This window comes from Dendropsophus ebraccatus, chromosome 2 (assembly GCF_027789765.1).
Source record: "Dendropsophus ebraccatus isolate aDenEbr1 chromosome 2, aDenEbr1.pat, whole genome shotgun sequence".
Taxonomy (NCBI): Eukaryota; Metazoa; Chordata; class Amphibia; order Anura; family Hylidae; genus Dendropsophus; species Dendropsophus ebraccatus.
Genome location: NC_091455.1, coordinates 2,132,804 through 2,150,191, shown reverse-complemented (window position 1 = coordinate 2,150,191; position 17,388 = coordinate 2,132,804). Strand labels below are relative to the sequence as shown.

General features: G+C 52.2%; 1 protein-coding gene across 1 annotated transcript in view; it reads right to left on the bottom strand.

Moving 5' to 3' along the window:
- The window catches only part of LOC138782893 (cytochrome P450 11B, mitochondrial-like), a 145,707-nt gene extending 130,970 nt beyond the window's left edge, over positions 1 to 14,737 (bottom strand). Inside the window, exon 1 of the mRNA XM_069956835.1 lies at positions 14,555 to 14,737. Within this exon, the coding sequence (XP_069812936.1) occupies positions 14,555 to 14,737 (183 nt within the window). The remainder of the gene's footprint in view (positions 1 to 14,554) is intronic.
- Positions 14,738 to 17,388: the final 2,651 nt, after the last annotated feature.

Here is a 17,388-nt window from a genome sequence, read left to right as displayed (position 1 = left end):
TCTTACACATCCGTCTCTGATCCCCCCCCCCATCTTCTCCTGTTCTTCCTCTTACACATCCGTCTCTGATCTCCCCCCCCACACTTCTCCTGTTCTTCCTCTTACACATCCGTCTCTGATTTCCCCCCCCACACTTCTCCTGTTCTTACTCTTACACATCCGTCTCTTATCCCCCCCCCAAACACTTCTCCTGTTCTTCCTCTTACACATCCGTCTCTGACCCCCCCCCACACTTCTCCTGTTCTTCCTCTTACACATCTGTCTCTGATCTCCCCCCCCCCCCACTTTTCCTGTTCTTCCTCTTACACATCCGTCTCTGATCTCCCCCCCCCCACTTCTCCTGTTCTTCCTCTTACACATCCGTCTCTTATCCCCCCCCCAAACACTTCTCCTGTTCTTCCTCTTACACATCAGTCTCGGATCTCCCCCCACCCCACACTTTTCCTGTTCTTCCTCTTACACATCCGTCTCTGATCTCCCCCCCCCCCACTTCTCCTGTTCTTCCTCTTACACATCCGTCTCTGACCCCCCCCCCCACACTTCTCCTGTTCTTCCTCTTACACATCCGTCTCTGACCCCCCCCCCACACTTCTCCTGTTCTTCCTCTTACACATCTGTCTCTGATCTCCCCCCCCCCCCCACTTCTCCTGTTCTTCCTCTTACACATCCGTCTCTGATCTCCCCCCCCCCTCTTCTCCTGTTCTTCCTCTTACACATCTGTCTCTGATCCTTCTCCGCGGACCCCCCTTACACACACACACACTCCCCCCGGCTGCCAGTCGGAACAATTTGTTCAATGACATTTGTGAGACAAGGACGAGGAGCGATAAGGATCTTCCAGGATGGAAAGTGGGAGATTTATGGAGAGACCATAATGAATCTGAGCCGGCTATTATCCCAGAGTGCTGTTCAACCCTCGGCCCCTGGTGTAACAGGCCAGACTATACCCCCGAGCCAGACTATACCCAGTGTAACAGGCCAGACTATACCCCCGGGCCAGACTATACCCCGAGCCAGACTATACCCCCGGGCCAGACTATACCCCGAGCCAGACTATACCCCCGAGCCAGACTATACCCAGTGTAACAGGCCAGACTATACCCCCGAGCCAGACTATACCCCCGAGCCAGACTATACCCAGTGTAACAGGCCAGACTATACCCCCGAGCCAGACTATACCCCCGAGCCAGACTATACCCAGTGTAACAGGCCAGACTATACCCCCGAGCCAGACTATACCCAGTGTAACAGGCCAGACTATACCCCCGAGCCAGACTATACCCAGTGTAACAGGCCATACTATACCCCCGAGCCAGACTATACCCCCGAGCCAGACTATACCCCCGAGCCAGACTATACCCAGTGTAACAGGCCAGACTATACCCAGTGTAACAGGCCAGACTATACCCCCGAGCCAGACTATACCCAGTGTAACAGGCCAGACTATACCCAGTGTAACAGGCCAGACTATACCCAGTGTAACAGGCCAGACTATACCCCCGAGCCAGACTATACCCAGTGTAACAGGCCAGACTATACCCAGTGTAACAGGCCAGACTATACCCAGTGTAACAGGCCAGACTATACCCCCGAGCCAGACTATACCCAGTGTAACAGGCCAGACTATACCCCCTGGCCAGACTATACCCAGTGTAACAGGCCAGACTATACCCCCGAGCCAGACTATACCCAGTGTAACAGGCCAGACTATACCCCCGAGCCAGACTATACCCAGTGTAACAGGCCAGACTATACCCAGTGTAACAGGCCAGACTATACCCAGTGTAACAGGCCAGACTATACCCAGTGTAACAGGCCAGACTATACCCCCGAGCCAGACTATACCCAGTGTAACAGGCCAGACTATACCCAGTGTAACAGGCCAGACTATACCCCCGAGCCAGACTATACCCAGTGTAACAGGCCAGACTATACCCCCGAGCCAGACTATACCCAGTGTAACAGGCCAGACTATACCCAGTGTAACAGGCCAGACTATACCCAGTGTAACAGGCCAGACTATACCCCCGAGCCAGACTATACCCAGTGTAACAGGCCAGACTATACCCCCGAGCCAGACTATACCCAGTGTAACAGGCCAGACTATACCCCCGAGCCAGACTATACCCAGTGTAACAGGCCAGACTATACCCCCGAGCCAGACTATACCCAGTGTAACAGGCCAGACTATACCCAGTGTAACAGGCCAGACTATACCCAGTGTAACAGGCCAGACTATACCCCCGAGCCAGACTATACCCAGTGTAACAGGCCAGACTATACCCCCTGGCCAGACTATACCCCCGAGCCAGACTATACCCAGTGTAACAGGCCAGACTATACCCAGTGTAACAGGCCAGACTATACCCCCGAGCCAGACTATACCCAGTGTAACAGGCCAGACTATACCCCCTGGCCAGACTATACCCAGTGTAACAGGCCAGACTATACCCCCTGGCCAGACTATACCCAGTGTAACAGGCCAGACTATACCCCCTGGCCAGACTATACCCAGTGTAACAGGCCAGACTATACCCAGTGTAACAGGCCAGACTATACCCAGTGTAACAGGCCAGACTATACCCAGTGTAACAGGCCAGACTATACCCCCGAGCCAGACTATACCCAGTGTAACAGGCCAGACTATACCCCCTGGCCAGACTATACCCAGTGTAACAGGCCAGACTATACCCCCGAGCCAGACTATACCCAGTGTAACAGGCCAGACTATACCCAGTGTAACAGGCCATACTATACCCCCGAGCCAGACTATACCCAGTGTAACAGGCCAGACTATACCCCCGAGCCATTCTGTACCCCCAAGCAGACTATACCCCCGAGCCAGACTATACCTAGTGTAACAGGCCAGACTATACCCCCGAGCCAGACTATACCCCCGAGCCAGACTATACCCAGTGTAACAGGCCAGACTATACCCCCAGGCCATACTATACCCCCAAGCCAGACTATACCCAGTGTAACAGGCCAGACTATACCCCCGAGCCAGACTATACCCCCGAGCCAGACTATACCCTCGAGCCAGACTATACCTAGTGTAACAGGCCAGACTATACCCAGTATAATAGGCCAGACTATTCCCCCGAGCCAGAATATACCCAGTGTAACAGGCCAGACTATACCCCCGAGCCATACTATACCCCCGAGCCAGACTATACCCAGTGTAACAGGCCAGACTATACCCCCGAGCCATACTATACCCCCGAGCCATACTATACCCCCGAGCCATACTATACCCCCGAGCCAGACTATACCCAGTATAACAGGCCAGACTATACCCCCGAGCCATTCTGTACCCCCGAGCCAGACTATACCCCCGAGCCAGACTATACCCCCGAGCCAGACTATACCCCCGAGCCAGACTATACCCCCGAGCCAGACTATACCCAGTTTAACAGGCCAGACTATACCCCCGAGCCAGACTATACCCAGTGTAACAGGCCAGACTATACCCCCTGGCCAGACTATATCCAGTGTAACAGGCCAGACTATACCCCTGGGCCAGACTATACCCAGTGTAACAGGCCAGACTATACCCCCTGGCCAGACTATACCCAGTGTAACAGGCCAGACTATACCCCTGGGCCAGACTATACCCAGTGTAACAGGCCAGACTATACCCAGTGTAACAGGCCAGACTATACCCCCGAGCCAGACTATACCTAGTGTAACAGGCCAGACTATACCCCCGGGCCAGACTATACCCCCGAGCCAGACTATACCCAGTGTAACAGGCCAGACTATACCCCTGGGCCAGACTATACCCCCGAGCCAGACTATACCCAGTGTAACAGGCCAGACTATACCCAGTGTAACAGGCCATACTTTACCCCCGAGCCAGACTATACCTAGTGTAACAGGCCACACTATTCCCCCGAGCCATTCTGTACCCCAGAGCCATTCTGTACCCCCGGGCCAGACTATACCCAGTGTAACAGACCAGACTATACCCCTGAGCCATTCTGTACCCCCGGGCCAGACTATACCCAGTGTAACAGGCCAGACTATACCCCCGGGCCAGACTATACCCCCGAGCCAGACTATACCTAGTGTAACAGGCCAGACTATACCCCCGAGCCATTCTGTACCCCAGAGCCATACTATACCCCCAAGCCAGACTATACCCAGTGTAACAGACCAGACTATACCCCTGAGCCATTCTGTACCCCCGGGCCAGACTATACCCAGTGTAACAGGCCAGACTATACCCCCGAGCCATTCTGTACCCCCGAGCCAGACTATACCCCCGAGCCAGACTATACCCTGTATAACAGGCCAGACTATACTCCCGAGCCAGACTATACCCAGTGTAACAGGCCAGACTATACCCCCGAGCCATTCTGTACCCCCAAGCCAGACTATACCCAGTGTAACAGGCCAGACTATACCGCCGAGCCAGACTATACCCCCGAGCCATACTATACCCCCGAGGCAGACTATACCCAGTGTAACAGGCCAGACTATACCCCCGAGCCATTCTGTACCCCCAAGCCAGACTATACCCAGTGTAACAGGCCATACTATACCCCCGAGCCATACTATACCCCCGAGCCATACTATACCCCCAAGCCAGACTATACCCAGTGTAACAGGCCAGACTATACCCCCAGGCCATACTATACCCCCAAGCCAGACTATACCCAGTGTAACAGGCCAGACTATACCCCCAAGCCATACTATACCCCCAAGCCAGACTATACCCCCGAGCCATTCTGTACCCCCGAGCCAGACTATACCCAGTGTAACAGGCCATACTATACCCCCGAGCCATACTATACCCCCGAGCCATTCTGTACCCCAGAGCCATACTATACCCCCAAGCCAGACTATACCCAGTGTAACAGGCCAGACTATACCCCCAGGCCATACTATACCCCCAAGCCAGACTATACCCAGTGTAACAGGCCAGACTATACCCCCGAGCCAGACTATACCCAGTGTAACAGGCCAGACTATACCCCCGAGCCATACTATACCCCCGAGCCATACTATACCCCCAAACCAGACTATACCCCCGAGCCAGACTATACCCAGTGTAACAGGCCAGACTATACCCCCAAGCCAGACTATACCCCCAAGCCAGACTATACCCAGTGTAACAGACCAGACTATACCCCCGAGCCAGACTATACCCAGTGTAACAGGCCAGACTATACCCCCGGGCCAGACTATACCCCAAGCCAGACTATACCCAGTGTAACAGGCCAGACTATACCCCCGAGCCAGACTATACCCAGTGTAACAGGCCAGATTATACCCCCGAGCCAGACTATACCCAGTGTAACAGGCCAGACTATACCCAGTGTAACAGGCCAGACTATACCCAGTGTAACAGGCCAGACTATACCCCCTGGCCAGACTATACCCAGTGTAACAGGCCAGACTATACCCCCGAGCCATTCTGTACCCCCAAGCCAGACTATACCCAGTGTAACAGGCCAGACTATACCCCCGAGCCAGACTATACCCCCGAGCCATACTATACCACCGAGCCATACTATACCACCGAGCCAGACTATACCTAGTGTAACAGACCAGACTATACCCCCGAGCCATACTATACCCCCGAGCCATTCTGTACCCCAGAGCCATACTATACCCCCAAGCCAGACTATACCCAGTGTAACAGGCCAGACTATACCCCCGAGCCATTCTGTACCCCCAGGCCATACTATACCCCCAAGCCAGACTATACCCAGTGTAACAGGCCAGACTATACCCCCGAGCCAGACTATACCCAGTGTAACAGGCCAGACTATACCCCCGAGCCATACTATACCCCCGAGCCATACTATACCCCCGAGCCAGACTATACCCCCGAGCCAGACTATACCCAGTGTAACAGGCCAGACTATACCCCCAAGCCAGACTATACCCCCAAGCCAGACTATACCCAGTGTAACAGACCAGACTATACCCCCGAGCCAGACTATACCCAGTGTAACAGGCCAGACTATACCCCCAAGCCAGACTATACCCCCAAGCCAGACTATACCCAGTGTAACAGACCAGACTATACCCCCGAGCCAGACTATACCCAGTGTAACAGGCCAGACTATACCCCCGGGCCAGACTATACCCCAAGCCAGACTATACCCAGTGTAACAGGCCAGACTATACCCCCGAGCCAGACTATACCCAGTGTAACAGACCAGACTATACCCCCGAGCCAGACTATACCCAGTGTAACAGGCCAGACTATACCCCCGGGCCAGACTATACCCCAAGCCAGACTATACCCAGTGTAACAGGCCAGACTATACCCCCGAGCCAGACTATACCCAGTGTAACAGGCCAGATTATACCCCCGAGCCAGACTATACCCAGTGTAACAGGCCAGACTATACCCAGTGTAACAGGCCAGACTATACCCAGTGTAACAGGCCAGACTATACCCCCTGGCCAGACTATACCCAGTGTAACAGGCCAGACTATACCCCCGAGCCATTCTGTACCCCCAAGCCAGACTATACCCAGTGTAACAGGCCAGACTATACCCCCGAGCCAGACTATACCCCCGAGCCATACTATACCACCGAGCCATACTATACCACCGAGCCAGACTATACCTAGTGTAACAGGCCAGACTATACCCCCGAGCCATTCTGTACCCCAGAGCCATACTATACCCCCAAGCCAGACTATACCCAGTGTAACAGGCCAGACTATACCCAGTGTAACAGGCCAGACTATACCCCCGAGCCATACTATACCCCCGAGCCAGACTATACCCCAGAGCCAGACTATACCCCCGAGCCAGACTATACCCCCAAACCAGACTATACCCAGTGTAACAGGCCATTCTGTACCCCCGAGCCAGACTATACCCCCGAGCCAGACTATACCCCCGAGCCAGACTATACCCCCGAGCCAGACTAAAAACAAAAGGTGCAACAGCACCCCACAGGTGCAAGGGCTTACCGTATATACTCCACCCAGTGTACACACGGTAAACACCTGCTCTGTAGATATTAAAAATTAAAATATAATTATTTTTTTTTAGAAAACTGAGGATCTTAGCAAACTATTTGATCATACAGAGTGTACCATGTCACCACGTTATATTTTAATTTTTAATATCTACAGAGCAGGTGTTGACCGTGTGTAAGATGGGAGGAGTATATACGGTAAGCCCTTGCACCTGTGGGTTGCTGTTGTATCTTTTGTTTTTTTGTCTGTAGTTGTTCACACTGCAGGTTGCACGCTGCTTGTGGCTTAAGGCCCTATTCCACTAACCCTGATCCCGTCTACATTATCCAAATTTTCAGATCTATCTGACAAATGTTGGAGATGCCCAGGGGTAGGGTGATATCTCCATATTGGTGGGAATGCCCCAACGTTATGGCTGTGCATAGGCAAATTCCTGTCCACTTTATGTTCTTATCCTATCATAATGTCACCGTCCCTGGTTCTATTGAATATAGATGCTAGCTCTATACCTAGACATTGTCCTACAAACAATTACTATTGCGAGGACCAAGATTGCTTCCAACTGGACCTCTACCAGAATTCCATCTACTAAAGAAATGATAGATACTTTGAATTCCAATGGATGGCAGATATACAAAATCTCTGCTGCTACTAATACCACGCATAAATATCGGGCTAAATGGAATACATGGCTAAATAGGTTCTAATGTTATTATAAGTACTATCAGTAAGCTTCCTTGGAACTCTATGGAACAGATAGCTGACCTTTCTCATTACACTCTCACATATGATAATCCGAATGAGTGGGGAGACCAATTATTTGCTTGTTTTCTCATTTCTCTTGTTCGTGCTTTTTGTTAAATTTAAGACCAATATGACATGTTACTGAATATAATTACTTCTTATATTGGTAAAACTACTCAAGTCATTAACTTTCTATTGTTTTACAGTTATAATTTTATAGAAAATCAATAAAAAAATATTGTTAAAAAAAAAAGAATTGTTCTACATACAGTTCGAAAAAATAAAATGGTCCAGGATCTGAAGGGGCAAACAGCGTGTAAACTAAACTGTGATGGATCTGAAGGGGTTAAACTAGACTAGACACCAATGCAACTACTGGAGCCTCACATCTTATTATTACCTCACAGCCGAGCAGGAACCATGACAGAGTGAGAGTGCGCCTGTTACCTACAGTCTCGGGGGTCAGTGAGAGTGCGCCTGTTACCTGCAGCCTCGGGGGGGGGGGGGTCAGTGAGAGTGCGCCTGTTACCTACAGTCTCGGGGGTCAGTGAGAGTGCGCCTGTTACCTGCAGCCTCGGGGGGGGGGGGGGGGGGGGGGTCAGTGAGAGTGCGCCTGTTACCTGCGGTCTCGGGGGTCAGTGAGAGTGCGCCTGTTACCTGCGGTCTCGGGGGTCAGTGAGAGTGCGCCTGTTACCTGCGGTCTCGGGGGTCAGTGAGAGTGCGCCTGTTACCTGCGGTCTCGGGGGTCAGTGAGAGTGCGCCTGTTACCTGCGGTCTCGGGGGTCAGTGAGAGTGCGCCTGTTACCTACAGTCTCGGGGGTCAGTGAGAGTGCGCCTGTTACCTGCAGCCTCGGGGGGGGGGGGGGGGGGGGTCAGTGAGAGTGCGCCTGTTACCTGCGGTCTCGGGGGTCAGTGAGAGTGCGCCTGTTACCTGCGGTCTCGGGGGTCAGTGAGAGTGCGCCTGTTACCTGCGGTCTCGGGGGTCAGTGAGAGTGCGCCTGTTACCTGCGGTCTCGGGGGTCAGTGAGAGTGCGCCTGTTACCTGCGGTCTCGGGGGTCAGTGAGAGTGCGCCTGTTACCTGCGGTCTCGGGGGTCAGTGAGAGTGCGCCTGTTACCTGCGGTCTCGGCAGGGCCGGGACAAGAAGTTTTGGTGCCCTAGGCAGAGAAGGCAAATGGCGCCCCCCCCCCCCCCCCCCCCGATCCCAGTGTTATCAGAATTGGTGCGCCACAGACAGTATAATGCCCTGAAAGTGCCCCCACTCTATATTATGAGCCCCAATACATACAGTAGTATTTGCAGTGGGTATCCAGAAGCTGTAACCTTGGTGTCTGAACACCTTAATACAACCTGACAGTTCTCCCTCCGATTTTCTGAAAGCAATGTTCCGGTACCGAACAAAACTTCAGAGGGAAATGTGTTTCGAATACCAAGGTGTTACTCTATATACAAGAGCATAGTCACCTATATTACTGTATATACAATAGCATAGTCACCTATATTACTGTATATACAATAACAGTCACCTATATTACTGTATATACAATAACAGTCACCTATATTACTGTATATACACTAGCATAGTCACTTATTACTGTATATACAATAGTAGCACAGTCACCTATATTAGGTAACTATGCTATTGTATATACAGTAATATAGGTGACTGTTATTGTATATACAGTAATATAGGTGACTATGCTATTGTATATACAGTAATATAGGTGACTATGCTATTGTATATACAGTAATATAGGTGACTATGCTATTGTATATACAGTAATATAGGGGACTATGCTATTGTATATACAGTAATATAGGGGACTATGCTATTGTATCTACAATAATAAGTGACTATGCTATTGTATATACAGTAATATACGTGACTGCTATTGTATATACCAGGGGTCCTCAACTGGCGGACAGCTAACCGGATCCCTGGTCAGACCTCCTAACCGCCCCGGATCCGGTCCGTCCCGGGGAAGTTAGGAGGTCCCGCTCCCCACCGCACTGCCTCCCGCCCCATAGGCGTACTGTCCTTAGATGTCAGTACGCCTGTGGGGCTGGGGGCAGTGCCGGTCCGGCCCCCGGCTGATACGCGCTCTCTGGGGATGTTGCGGGGATTACCTAGCAGAGCGCGCACCACAGACCTCAGTGTACGCTGCCGGCCTGAACTTCCCGGAAGTGCAGGCCGGCGGCGTACACTGAGGTGACTGGTGCGCACTCTGCTGGGGAATCCCCGGGACATCCCTAGAGAGCGCGTATCAGCCGGGGGCCGGACCAGGAGATGAGAAGAAGACAGCCGCAGCGGGGAACGAGGTGCTAGGTGAGTTGTGGTTGTTTTTTTTTTTTTGACTGGGGGCCATCTATAAGGGGAGAGCGCACAAAGGGGGCTATATACTACAGGGGGGACCTCACAGGGGGGCTATATACTACTGGGGGGAGCTCACAGGGGCTATATACTACTGGGGGGAGCTCACAGGGGGCTATATACTACTGGGGGGAGCTCACAGGGGGCTATATACTACAGGGGGAGAGCACAGGGGGGCTATATACTACAGGGGGAGAGCACAGGGGGGCTATATACTACTGCGGGGACCTCACAGGGAGCTATATACTACAGGGGGAGAGCACAGGGGCTATATACTACAGGGGGAGAGCACGGGGGCTATATACTACTGGCCGGAGCTCACAGAGGGCTATATACACTACAGGGGGGCTACATACTACTGGTAGGAGCTCACAGGAGGCTATATTCTACGGGGGGAGAGCGCACGGGGTGGCTATATACTACAGGGGGAGAGCACAGGGGGGCTATATACTACTGGGGGAAGCTCACAGGGGGCTATATACTAAAAGGGGAGAGCACAGAGGGCTATATACTACTGGGGGGAGCTCACATGGGGGCTATATACTACAGGGGGAGAGCACAGGGGGGCTATATACTACCGGGGGGAGCTCACAGGGGGGCTATATACTACAGGGGGAGAGCACAGGGGGGCGATATATTACTGGTGGGAGCTCACAGGGGGGCTATATACTACTGGGGGGAGCTCACAGGGGGCTATATACTGCAGGGGGAGAGCACAGGGGGGGGCTATATACTACTGGGGGGAGCTCACAGGGGACTATATACTACTGGGGGGAGCTCACAGGGGACTATATACAACAAGGGTAGAGCACATGGGGGGCTATATACTACTGGGGGAGAGCTCACAGGGGGGCTATATACTACTGGGGGGAGCTCACAGGGGGGCTATATACTACTGGGGGGAGCTCGCAGGGGGCGGGAGCACAGGGGGGCTATATACTACTGGGGAAGAGCGCACAGGGGGGCTATACAATACTGGGGGAGAGCGCACAGGGGGGCTATACACTACTGGGGGAGCAACAGGGGGACTATACACTACTGGGGGGAGCAACAGGGGCAACAGGGGAGCTATATACTAACAGAGCAGTCACCCCCTTTGTACCTAATATCAAAGGGCTGGTGAGAGAGAAAAATGCCAGTTTTCCCACTAATAAGCAGCAATTCTGTATGTAAATAGTTGAGCGTTTGTGAAAAGTAACAAAACACGTTTCCTACTGATGTTCAGCTCGGACCTTCACCTGACTATAGACCCCGGTAAGTGACCTACACTAAAAGTTGTTGAGTACCCCTGGTATATACAGTAACATAGGTGACTATGCTATTGTATATAAAGTGTATATACAATAGCATAGTCACCTATATTACTGTATATACAATAGCATAGTCACCTATATTACTGTATATACAATAGCATAGTCACCTATATTACAGTATATACACTAGCATAGTCACCTATATTACTGTATATACAAAAGCATAGTCACCTATATTACTGTATATACAATAGCATAGTCACCTATATTACAGTATATACACTAGCATAGTCACCTATATTACTGTATATACACTAGCATAGTCACCTATATTACAGTATATACACTAGCATAGTCACCTATATTACTGTATATACAATAGCATAGTCACCTATATTACTGTATATACAATAGCATAGTCACCTATATTACTGTATATACACTAGCATAGTCACCTATATTACTGTATATACACTAGCATAGTCACCTATATTACTGTATATACACTAGCATAGTCACCTATATTACTGTATATACACTAGCATAGTCACCTATATTACTGTATATACACTAGCATAGTCACCTACGCTTTTCTATTCAAACTGTGAAACATGAACACAAAATGCAGTGTGAACCTGAGCTTATACATACCTTCCAGTAATATACATAGACAAAAAACTACATACTGTATACAGACATGTTTATGTATATACACACAGACACACATTTATGTATACACACTTATGTATGCGCATACATTTATGCATATACATACACTTTTATGTACAGTATATATACACACACAGGCACACATACATGTATACAGAGAGGCAGTATATATACATGTATACAGGCACACACTTATGTATATACACACATTTATGTACAATATATATATATACACACACACACCAGCTACCTCCCATCTAGGTGTGTGGCGCTTGCACCTTCTTCCCATTCTGGGACTGTCATGGAGGGGTCTGCTGGTGATGAAGACAACAATGCAGATGAGAGGCCCAAGACAGACAGAGCTGCAGATGAGAGGCCCAGGACAGACAGAGCTGCAGATGAGAGGCCCAGGACAGACAAAGCTGCAGATGAGAGGCCCAGGACAGACAGAGCTGCAGACACTTCCTGGTCCCCATGTGCTGTGTCTGCAGGCCGCCATTCTTCACCTCCTCCTCTCTGGCCCGACAGCTGAGCAGCTCCCACAGGCAGGCGGATGTGCAGCAGGGGATGAGTAATGCCGCCCCTCCCCCCTCCTATGTACAGCAGCAGCAGTGTCCTCAGCAGGAGGCCGCCCCTCCCCCCTCCTATGTACAGCAGCAGCAGTGTCCTCAGCAGGAGGCCGCCCCTCCCCCCTCCTATGTACAGCAGCAGCAGTGTCCTCAGCAGGAGGCCGCCCCTCCCCCCTCCTATGTACAGCAGCAGTGTCCTCAGCAGGAGGCCGCCCCTCCCCCCTCCTATGTACAGCAGCAGCAGTGTCCTCAGCAGGAGGCCGCCCCTCCCCCCTCCTATGTACAGCAGCAGTGTCCTCAGCAGGAGGCCGCCCCTCCCCCCTCCTATGTACAGCAGCAGCAGTGTCCTCAGCAGGAGGCCGCCCCTCCCCCCTCCTATGTACAGCAGCAGCAGTGTCCTCAGCAGGAGGCCGCCCCTCCCCCTCCTATGTACAGCAGCAGCAGTGTCCTCAGCAGGAGGCCGCCCCTCCCCCCTCCTATGTACAGCAGCAGCAGTGTCCTCAGCAGGAGGCCGCCCCTCCCCCCTCCTATGTACAGCAGCAGCAGTGTCCTCAGCAGGAGGCCGCCCCTCCCCCCTCCTATGTACAGCAGCAGCAGTGTCCTCAGCAGGAGGCCGCCCCTCCCCCCTCCTATGTACAGCAGCAGCAGTGTCCTCAGCAGGAGGCCGCCCCTCCCCCCTCCTATGTACAGCAGCAGCAGTGTCCTCAGCAGGAGGCCGCCCCTCCCCCCTCCTATGTACAGCAGCAGCAGTGTCCTCAGCAGGAGGCCGCCCCTCCCCCTCCTATGTACAGCAGCAGCAGTGTCCTCAGCAGGAGGCCGCCCCTCCCCCCTCCTATGTACAGCAGCAGCAGTGTCCTCAGCAGGAGGCCGCCCCTCCCCCCTCCTATGTACAGCAGCAGCAGTGTCCTCAGCAGGAGGCCGCCCCTCCCCCCTCCTATGTACAGCAGCAGCAGTGTCCTCAGCAGGAGGCCGCCCCTCCCCCCTCCTATGTACAGCAGCAGCAGTGTCCTCAGCAGGAGGCCGCCCCTCCCCCCTCCTATGTACAGCAGCAGCAGTGTCCTCAGCAGGAGGCCGCCCCTCCCCCCTCCTATGTACAGCAGCAGCAGTGTCCTCAGCAGGAGGCCGCCCCTCCCCCCTCCTATGTACAGCAGCAGCAGTGTCCTCAGCAGGAGGCCGCCCCTCCCCCCTCCTATGTACAGCAGCAGCAGTGTCCTCAGCAGGAGGCCGCCCCTCCCCCCTCCTATGTACAGCAGCAGCAGTGTCCTCAGCAGGAGGCCGCCCCTCCCCCCTCCTATGTACAGCAGCAGCAGTGTCCTCAGCAGGAGGCCGCCCCTCCCCCCTCCTATGTACAGCAGCAGCAGTGTCCTCAGCAGGAGGCCGCCCCTCCCCCCTCCTATGTACAGCAGCAGCAGTGTCCTCAGCAGGAGGCCGCCCCTCCCCCCTCCTATGTACAGCAGCAGCAGTGTCCTCAGCAGGAGGCCGCCCCTCCCCCCTCCTATGTACAGCAGCAGCAGTGTCCTCAGCAGGAGGCCGCCCCTCCCCCTCCTATGTACAGCAGCAGCAGTGTCCTCAGCAGGAGGCCGCCCCTCCCCCCTCCTATGTACAGCAGCAGCAGTGTCCTCAGCAGGAGGCCGCCCCTCCCCCCTCCTATGTACAGCAGCAGCAGTGTCCTCAGCAGGAGGCCGCCCCTCCCCCTCCTATGTACAGCAGCAGCAGTGTCCTCAGCAGGAGGCCGCCCCTCCCCCCTCCTATGTACAGCAGCAGCAGTGTCCTCAGCAGGAGGCCGCCCCTCCCCCTCCTATGTACAGCAGCAGCAGTGTCCTCAGCAGGAGGCCGCCCCTCCCCCTCCTATGTACAGCAGCAGCAGTGTCCTCAGCAGGAGGCCGCCCCTCCCCCCTCCTATGTACAGCAGCAGCAGTGTCCTCAGCAGGAGGCCGCCCCTCCCCCCTCCTATGTACAGCAGCAGCAGTGTCCTCAGCAGGAGGCCGCCCCTCCCCATACCTCCCAACCGTCCCGTTTTCGGCGGGACAGTCCCGATTTCGGGGTCACGTCCCGCCGTCCCGGAACGGGCCCCAAGTGTCCCACTTCCCAAAACACAGCTGGCCCTTTAACTACTTGTGCTCCTGGTGAGCGCTGGCAGATGCGGGGCTGTGATTGGCTGGCTCCTGAGACCGGAAGCTGCATTCTGCCTCCGGCCACAAGAGTGCGGGAGATACAAACTCCCTCTGATGAGTCTGTTCCCGGCCTCAGGAGTGTATCAGCCGGCTGGGGAACTACTCCCTGCTCCCGCCCACCAGAAGACCGCGAAGGAGGGAGAAGAGGAGCAGCTGCTGGGAGAGGAGCACTGCTGCTGCACGGCCCGGTATAAGGGGATGGGGGGTGTTAATGAGGCCGAGCAGGAGGCAGTTTACAGGGAAGGGGTTAAGTTACCTTTGGAGTCAGCACATCCCCCACCTTCCGTGCTGAGCACCCAGAGCACTGTACGGACTCAGCAGAGAAGGGGGGAGGGGAGGATGGGAGTGACTTAACCCCTTCCCTGCTGTGCACTGAGGTTAGCTGTCTGCTATCATGTCTGTCAGCCAGCTGCTGACGCTACCAGGCACTGCCAGGAGGGAAGGAGTTAAGTGTGATGAATGAGGCTTCTCTGCCTGACCAGCCTGGACCGCAGACAGTGACCTGGAGGGACTGTGGAAGAAGTGCTCATTATCTGTGTGTTGTCTGATGTCCCCTAAAGTCACTATAAGGAAAGCCCCTTCTCTAGGGGGAGTAATCAGATGACTTCTAATACTACTACTCCCAGCAGGCTGCTGCATGAGGCTGAGGAGGCAGAGCCACAACTTAACTCTACATAGTAGCTAAAACTCATCCTGGCAGTCCAGAGGGTACAGAGAGATGATAGAGAATCACTCCTGATGATAGAGAATCACTCCTGATGATAGAGAATCCCTCCTGATGATAGAGAATCCCTCCTGATAATAGAGAATCCCTCCTGATAATAGAGAATCCCTCCTGATAATAGAGAATCCCTCCTGATAATAGAGAATCCCTCCTGATAATAGAGAATCCCTCCTGATAATAGAGAATCACTCCTGATAATAGAGAATCACTCCTGATAATAGAGAATCCCTCCTGATAATAGAGAATCCCTCCTGATAATAGAGAATCCCTCCTGATAATAGAGAATCACTCCTAAAAGAGAGGATATCACCTTTAATACTGTTTCCCCACAATTCTGGTCCATGTATGTAGTTTAATCCATGTCCCTATGTGGTCACCAATAGATGTACAATGTTGCCATGATTGCGCAGCTACTGGTGACCACATATATGTCCATACGCTGTACAAACAACGGCCGTTCCACGTGAACAACTGTTGTTTAACGCTAACTATGGTCAGAAGTAATGAACGTGTTCAATAACTCCAGCCGTAGGTTGTGTTAAACAACGGCCATTCAAGCTGAACGGTTGTTGTTTGTACAGCATATGAACATAGCCTTAAAGTGTAACGATCATCTTTCACTGGTGGCAGGATACGCTGTCAAAATGCTGCCACCATGCTACAGTACCTGTGAAGGTCCAACAATACCATCAATTGCACTGTATGCAACGACACTGCCGGAAGTATTCCATCTCCGCTGGGCGCATGTACAGGATATCCTGCCACCAGAGAAAGACCATCAGTACACTTTAAGTTTCACAAAGATTTGAAAAATAGGCCTTGGTACTTATGGCCAAAAGTGGGGAGTTAGAGAAGCACTACAGGAATTTTTTTTTCTTGCTTATATAATGCAACTTGGCAATTACTAGAGGTACTTTAGTTATCATGCTATGCAGTTAGTCTACAGTAGCGGCATTAAAGTGACTGTACCACCAGGCCCAGGCTGAAGCACTGGAGGCGGCCGACCCACCCTTAGTGGGGGGAAACCCCCCCGCCCCTCTATGATAGGGTTCCATTGATTCTAATGCAGTCACGTCATGGAGGGGCTGGGGTTTCTTCCCACTAGGGTACTATTACACCAACAGATCTGATGACAGATTATCTGCCAAAGATTTGAAGCCAAAGCCAGAAACAGACAATAAACAGAGATTAGGTCATAAAAGAAAGACTGGATTTCTCCTCTTTTCAAATCCACTCCTGGGTTTGGCTTCAAATCTTTGGCAGATAATCTGTGGTCAGATCTGTTGGTGTAATAGTACCCTAAGGGTAGGTCGGCCCGCCTCCAGCGCTTCAGCCTGGGCCTGGTGGTACAGTCACTGTAAGTCATTGCATGGTGGCATTATTTAGTCATATATGTTGGTGATATTTAGATCTTTTGCTAATAGCGATAATTGGCGTGTTCAAATGGGTCTTCACAACGGGCGTATTGAGACCTAGTGCAGCCCAAGCTGTAAATACAGCCCTGGTGATCAGCAGTGTATTATATACTTATCTTCCTCCTGAGTGAATATATATCTCTCCATGCTATGTAGGCAGCAGTGTATTATATACTTATTATCCTCCTGTATGAGTGTGTATATATCTCCCCATTCTGTGTAGGTATACAGCGGTGTATTATATACTTATTATCCTCCTGTATGAGTGTGTATATATCTCCCCATTCTGTGTAGGTATACAGCGGTGTATTATATACTTATTATCCTCCTCCAGTATGAATGTGTATATATCTCTCCATTCTGTGTAGGTATACAGCAGTGTATTATATACTTATTATCCTCCTGTATGAGTGAGTATATATCTCTCCATGCTATGTAGGCAGCAGTGTATTATATACTTATTATCCTCCTGTATGAGTGTGTATATATCTCCCCATTCTGTGCAGGTATACAGCAGTGTAT